We start from the raw sequence: 7,898 nt of genomic DNA, 5'->3' as shown, positions 1-7,898 counted from the left end.
ACCTCTGTTCCCATGTATGCTGACTTTATTACCTGGAGTTTACCGAAGGTGTATTTGTATAAAACCATCTGTGATTTCATTAACGCGATTCTCATCAATGTTTGCAAGTGCAATGTCCAACAGATATTGGCTAGGGCAGGGCAAGGTCCCAAGGTTACTAGCCTATGGATCCACTGGCTTCGATGTAGCTATTTCTGATAAAGATTTTTACAAGGCGTCACCGTATGTATGGCACCCATACCCATTACAGAATCATGAATCGCTCGATCATTTCAGTCCAAAGAATAAGTTCGCTGTCTATGAACTAATATCAATAATACCTGCATTGTGCCAGTTTACCACTTGCTTTGATGATATGATAAAGCCTTCGAAGAGACCTGGCTATTGAAATGTCAGACACAAAAGTGGGGAGTGGAATCACCATTGTTGTCGCTATTGTTCTTCTGTGTAACTGTGAAATCACCAAAACGCGCGCGTAATGTACATGTGAGATGCATGTAGGAACTCGTCTTTATTTCTCTCCGATGTTGACATCTTTAATTGGTGCGTCTCGACATCATGTGAAACTCTATAGAGCGGCGTCTTCTTTGTTAGTGGTGTATCAGTGCATTGCAGGCCTTATTGCAGGCTACTTCTAGAGTTTCTCCGTTTTGCTCTTGGAACCCTGTGCATGTATTTTTTTTTTTTTGCCTTCTCTTCTTTTTTTCTTCTTGGTACACCTGTTATTTTGTCTCAAACCTGAAGTTACGTGGACTAATTTCTGGATATTGATTAGATCGTGTATCTGACATACAGCTGAAATATTCTGTATTATAGTGATCACAACTCTTCAGCATTCTCAGCAACGACAGACTAAACCAAACATGGCGAATGAAGAAGCTGCGGTTCTTCCATTGCTATTCCAAGAAATAGATGACATGTTTGAGCATTTCGCTCAATGTAAAGATGTGGGAACAGAGGACTGCTTTCGTTATCTTCGAAATCTAGCACCCCTCACCATCACATGCCTCGAGTCGGATCTTTCATATGCCGTGACGAATTACCTGACGCAGAGTCGCGATTTCTGCGTCATTTTCAAGAAATGCTGGAATGCTCTAAAGAAAGTGGGATTCCGCACACAATCAGCCAGGGAAGAAGCTACGGGGCAGGAGAAGCTTGATGGTGCTAAAGGAAACAATGAAGGGAATAATGAGGAGAAAAGAGATGAGGAAAAGATTTGTAGAGGAACTGAAGATGGTGGAAAGACAGAAGAAGAGGGAGAAGCGAGAGGATGTGACGAAAGAGAAGAGGCGGATGGTATTAAAGAGAAAGTGAACCAAGGACTTGCGATGGGTGTGGTCAAACCTTCTAAATCAATGAATGCTGTTGGCCAACATTCTGGTGTCACGGCATCATCTAACTGGTCCTTGGAGGTCCTCTCTTTGTTGCTGACCTGCAGTGCGAACTTAACTGACAAGTCCGCGGACTTCTGCCGGCACTTCAGTGACAGTGGCTGTCTGAACTTACTCTTCTCGGTCTTGATACCGGATAACCTTGAAAACACTCTCATGTCAATGGTAATCACGATAATATACAGCTGCTGCTGGAGAGTTCCCGAGGTCCCTGCCTGCTGCATGGACATCATTGAGCCGCTTCAGACATTCACGGAGTCTCCCAACCTACAGATCCAAGCAGAGTCCTTTCTATCTCTCGCTTACTTGGTGAAGGAGTCCGAAACACACCGCATCGCCCTCAACCGATCCTGCGTCCAGTTCTTGCTGAAAGTCCTCGCCGACTGCCTGGACGATCTCGAGCATCGGTCTGACGGCTACTCGGTTCTCGAGATCACCAAAGGCATCAACCAACTGGCCATCAACGACAACAACAAGCGCGTGATCGTTGATCTCGGAGGTCAGGTGCTTCTGGAGCGACTCCTCGACGAAGAGAGTTCGTCTAAGGATGAGAAGATGTTCGCAGCGAGGGCGATCTGGCGACTGTCGTTTGATGAAGCCAACAGAGCCTCAATGACACGCACTCAAAATCTTTGTGACGGTAAGTGGTATCTCTCATCGTGTATTCCGTTCTGAGTCCAAAGTATAGGAATTAAACCTTCTTTCAGGACATGGGGTTAACATTTAAATGAAGCGTCAGGTGTCGCTGGAAGCATTTTAATGTACAGCTCTCTGAGTGTGTGCTACCACCTATCCACCTGTCCGTCCTATTCCGTCCTTCCGTCCGTCCGTCTGTCGTTAATCGATTTTATTGAGGTATCCAAATAAAACCACAGAGTTCCATGGCATTTGCCCCTGCGAAAATTGCTCCCGTGTAATATCTGCACACTAAGAGAAACACAAAACCTACCAGTGAACACACCCCTGTTCCTAACCCTAATCCTCTTTTCGAACTAAACCTAAAACCCTATCACAACCTTTACCCATACCCTAAATCATTGAATAAAAAAAAGATAGGACCAGTTGTTGCAGGAGCAAATGTTGTGTCACCGAAACCAGACTTGTGTCTAATTGAGTCGACAAAGATGTGCCTATCAACTTTTGGCTCACGCACTCGGGATCAAAGGTCATAAAACATAGGTCAAGGAGAAATTCTAAAATTTCCCTGATTCTCTCATAGAATGCCCAACCAAAGCTATGTTAGCAAAACTCAATGTATGCATGTTATCCACGTTAATACTCGCCTTGGAGTGTTTTTTTTTTTTGACACGGTATCAAAGGTAAAAGGTTAAAAGTCGACTAAAAAAACCACTAATGCTTAGCCTGGCAACGATTCTCGTGGGATTTCTTGGTCATAAAGCAAAAAGTCAATATTCAAAGGTCAAATAAAAATGCTAAAATTGCACTATTTGATCCTGAATTACATTTTCTCCAAACCTCGTAGATGACTCACTGAATACCCTTATACAAAGAAATTAAACTTTGTGTATACATGACTGTGTTACGGTACAATGGTTTTGCAGGGAGAGGTTTACCAAGTTCAAGTGGAGATGCTAAAATTCAACAATTTTCCTTAATTTAAAAAAGGCTCAAAGTATTATCATTAAAGGGGAAGGCTAGTAACTGATCAGTGGGAATCAGTGCGAATGCTGGGGGATGATTGTTCCAATTCTTGTGGGATTCATTTAAGAGTACATTATATATCTATTGTTGTGTGAAAATTATTTGCTTCAGAACGGTCTCATATCAAAGTAATGTGCAGCTTAATGACTCGTCACTGACCAGGCATGCTAACCTGGAAACATTAAACTGCACATTACTTGAATATGACACCATTCTGAACCAAATAATTTTTACACACAATAGATATATAATGTACTGTTCAATTTTGATTTGATTTGATTGATTGGTTTCTGTATCATCATTGTACATATACACATTCATGTACAAACATAAATATGATAATATATATAAGTATTTTCTTGTTCATTGCCTGTGTACAATGTACAGCAAAAGTACAACAAAACATACTACAATGAATAATACAGAGGGGCTACAGCATAAGCGTAGCTTGATTTGCGTGCAGCCCCCGTAGCATAACATAATATTATAATGTACATTGGAAGGAGAATAGGAGGGAGGGATGACTTGCATAGAGATAGGAAAGTTGAAAGGAGATGAATCCCATAAGGATTGGAACAATCATCTCCCAGCATTTCCACTGATTCCCACTGATCAGTTACTTGCCTTCCCCTTTAAGATTTGAGCATGCTAATATCCAATTCAAGTACAATTATAATGAATACCTAAATGTACAATTATTTTACTAATGAGAATTTCGAGAAAATAAAACACAAACAATGAGAGAACATCGTCATGTTCATCTGTTAGTAATAATTTATAAAATGAATGTTTTCCATACGACTTGAAATGTAAACAGTCATTTTAATGATACCGTTATTTGAATTACATTGCAACCAAGGATTTACAAAGACGCGACATTAAACCATGTGCTTGGGTCATGTTCTTATTTTCAGTATTTGAATATTACCTCATGGTAAATATTTCGAGAAAGTTGTGGACTATAATGTTCAATATTGCAAAATAAGCCATTTGTGTTAATTTCTTCATTTATACAATCATTTGCCAAGTAGTAAATGCTATTCGAAACACGATTTATTTGATGTAAGAAATAATATAACAGTTTTCCAGCAAAAGAAAGCAAAACCATTCGACTCGCTCGATTTTAATGATGCAAGCGAGCGTCAATTTTGGGGCAAGTAAGTTTTGTATAGTCATCCAATCGCTCTTATACTGACAAAAACATCAATCTGATAAGAGGGGCTATGCAACTTTACTATACAATATAATAATGTTAAAAGACATGTTGAAAGTCGGACTGAACTCTTGAATCGTTGTTTATTGGTACTTAAGTTTTACAGAAGACTAAGAAAGAGACCACCAACGACGCTTTGCAGCAGGCATGCGCAGGGGCGCTATTCGTCCTTAACAACATGGAGGCGAGTATCTCTGGAGATGCGCAGGAGCTTCAACCCGAGAAAGAAGAGGGCAAAATCGTGGATTTATCGCGAGAGGGCGGCCTCCATGTCATGATCAGTTACCAACGCGAAAGCCAGTCTGTCCTAGTGAAAGTAAAGGATTTCTTACAAAAAAGCGGCTACAGAGTGTGGATGGATATCGATTGCATGAGTGAGTTGGATAAATTATTGCGTAATTCAGAAATTGTTACAGAGCAAAACCAACATGTTGTGCCCTCTACTTGCTAATAATTGACAATAAAAACTCAAAAATTAAGATTTGCAAGAAAATGTTATAACTTCATGTAAGAGAAAAAAAAAATCTCAATCGGGAAAATTACCCTGAACTGCATAGAATTTAGCTATCATCATGACAGTTCAAAATACAATTCACAAAACTTAATCTTCATCTAAAGTAAGTTGTGATTTCTAACCTTAAAGTTATCAAAAGGTAATTTGCGGTTGCCAATGTGAGGTCTCGCCAATTTGGAGAATCCAGTGAATATTTGCGATTTTTTAAAGCTTTAGTTCTGCCATCGATAGAATAGAAGTCTACAACACTTTGTTTTGTCTAGTATTCAAAAGTTATATAGAAAGCATCTAAAACAAGAATGAACGTACAGTATAGATTATCAGTTTCATCTTTCTGGCGGAATGAAAGAGAACGTAAGTTTTTTTTCTTTCAGAAGGATTGCCTTTTTATGTCAATAATAAGTTGAGATAATCTGTACTTATCTTCATTTGGGGGGGGGGGGGGGGGGGTGGTGCGAGGGGATTCTCTTTTTACCCTGTTCTTCCACCTGTGACGTCACAAGATACAGCAACTTTTTCATACAGTGGAGGCTGCACCGATAGTTACGAAAATTCCTAACTTTTAATAGGATTGTCCAATTTTCCTCAACTCTTACTGATGCATTCTACCGAAATTACTGCATTCACTCAGTCCACGCAGGGAGGTGGGAATCTACGTATATATTTGGGGTTCATTCCTTTTTAAGACGTCATTAATCAATAATCATGATTGTAACAATAGAGGGCGACATACTGGATGCTATGGCGAAAGCGGTTCAACAATCTGCCGTCGTGCTGGTGGGTATGACCCGGAAGTACAAGGAAAGTCAACATTGCAGAACTGGTAAGTAAAAGTTTATACAAAAACACAAGCAATATATTGAAATGATTTTATCCTTTGATTGCTATCATAATGGCATCTACTTTTAAATTAAATTCCTTCGTAAACGTTCGAAATGTCACGGACGGAACGATAACTGTGTGTTGTCAAAGACTATGTTACCACTATTTAATATGAAAAACATAACGTTGTAAAACTAGGGATCCAGCTTTGCTCTTATGTGGAATAGCAGCAAAGCGAAACAATACTCTACTGAGAAACCATCACGATCGAAAATATGATATGAGATTGATGTATACCTACCAATTTTCAGGATTGAAAACAATATTACCAGTCTTTGTTAAAGTCGCGAAAAAGTGTTTGTGACTCACGTGTTACCAAAAGATCGCAGTATGACCAAGGAATAAGTGACTCGTAGAGCAGTGATAAAGGTAACCACATAACCTTGACCATTTTTGTTCGGTAGAAGCTACGTATGCTTACACGCTGAACAAGGACATCATACCACTGAAGTTACAGGACGGATTCTCCCCGGATGACTGGTTGGGGGCGCTGTGCGGCATGAAGAAGTACGTGTCGCTCTGTTCCGAGACAGGCTTTGACGAAGGTCTTCAGGAACTGGTCGCCGAGCTGGGACCGAGAGGAGAGCTCGGCCGGAGCTCGGAGGAGCTCGGGAATCGTGGAGAAGACGAAAGACTCGAGGCCCCTTCCATTCACTCGATGGTTTCCCGTGACTCTATTGAAGGTATTCATTAAGGTTTAATGACGACAAATCATTTGATTCAACCGTGATGAAATGAATCGTGAGGTTTCGTCGACACCAAAATAATACTTGCTGTAAGCATTCTGATGAAGACTATCATCCTATACACATGTTGATAAGAATTGCAGATGATTAACAAATTTCCCTACATCGATGCTTTGTCATAATACTGACTACTTGTGTCATGGCTACTACTAGAATACTGATACATCCAGTCCTTATATTTACATCGATGTAGGGCAATTTATCAATCAGTTGCAATAAAAACAACTCTCGACGGAAGAATTTAATGGATTTGTTGATTAAAATGTATCGTGAAAAGTAATAATTGAAATAGTTAGGCCTTAGTTATACCTAAGCCCATTGAAAATTTACATCCTGATATCTCATGCTGATAGCTGTAAGTCATGTTTTCAACGGTTTAATAAATTGCATAAAAATTCTTTCATCCTTGAAGGTAGACCTACTCTTCTTGTCTGGTTCATTTACTTTACAAATCTGCAATTATCACCAAATTATTCATTGTGTGAAATATTCATTTTCATTGTCACTGATGTCAAACAAATAAACGAATTGATTTTGGGAAAAATGTTCAAGTAGGTTAATTTCCTTGTTGTAAGCTGATGTTAGCAGAAAAAAATTCTCATGTTTCACTTTCAGCATCCTACCAACAAGTTACATCGTAGCAAACATTCCTTGAACTGACATACATCACGCAACAAAGCAACATTTTCACGTGACATCATTCATCCAAAGGAGTAGACCTGTTTTAGACTCCACTAATACGCAACATGCTCCTTCTGCATGTGATAAGTACAGGGTGTTAGAAATAGAATATTACCAAATCCTGAATAGTTTATCAGGAATATCGGGTAACTGAGGACACCTTTCACCTGTTCTTCCACCCCCTTTTTTGTCCTTAAAGCTACCGTCTCGTTGAATCTGGACTCTACCCCAGTGCTTCTGGACATTGTTGATGGGGCGTCCCCTCCGAGACAGGGCAGTGGGCACAGTCTGAGTTCGCGCAAACCCTCCCATCCCCAATCCGGGGTGAGTATGTGGAGCCGACAGGACACCGGAAGCTGGCTCACGTCGATAGGGATAGACGCCACCAACGATCGTATTCGGAAACTGGACGGAACGCGACTGGTCCAAATCTACGGCTTGCTGAACCGAGCACCCGAGTACTGCGTGACGTCACTGAATCGTGAACTGGGCATGAGCTTTTGGGACGTTTTGACCTTCGTTGATGGAGTGGAAAAGATGTTTGGAGAACCCTCTTATAATTAATTGGGAATGCTTTTGACAGATTACGCTTTTTCGGTTGCAGAAATGTCAGACTTAAACTGGAAGTAACAATTTTTAGCGATATATTATTAAGAAAGAGAGAGAGAGAGAGAGAGAGAGAGACGGAGAGAGAGCCAGGTGCTTGGATTCATAACTGTACTCACCGTCGGGAGGGGGAGAAGGGCAGTAAACTCTCCCCTCCCCCTTTGCTGTAGACTCTGGTATTAGGATTTTCATATAAATCAGCA

At 40.4% G+C, this 7,898-nt stretch overlaps 1 protein-coding gene across 1 annotated transcript; it reads left to right on the top strand.

Moving 5' to 3' along the window:
- The first annotated feature begins 863 nt into the window (after positions 1-863).
- On the top strand, positions 864-7,653 carry LOC139744432 (uncharacterized). Its single transcript, XM_071654871.1, has 5 exons — positions 864-2,031; positions 4,365-4,640; positions 5,502-5,603; positions 6,067-6,345; positions 7,289-7,653. Exons 1-5 carry the CDS (start codon positions 864-866, stop codon positions 7,651-7,653), a joined length of 2,190 nt encoding a protein of 729 aa, XP_071510972.1.
- Positions 7,654-7,898: the final 245 nt, after the last annotated feature.

This window comes from Diadema antillarum, unplaced genomic scaffold, assembly GCF_040938485.1.
Source record: "Diadema antillarum isolate AM-2024a unplaced genomic scaffold, OU_Dant_1.0 seq00001174_RagTag, whole genome shotgun sequence".
In the NCBI taxonomy this organism is placed as follows: domain Eukaryota; kingdom Metazoa; phylum Echinodermata; class Echinoidea; order Diadematoida; family Diadematidae; genus Diadema; species Diadema antillarum.
This window is presented reverse-complemented; position numbering and strand designations above follow the sequence as displayed.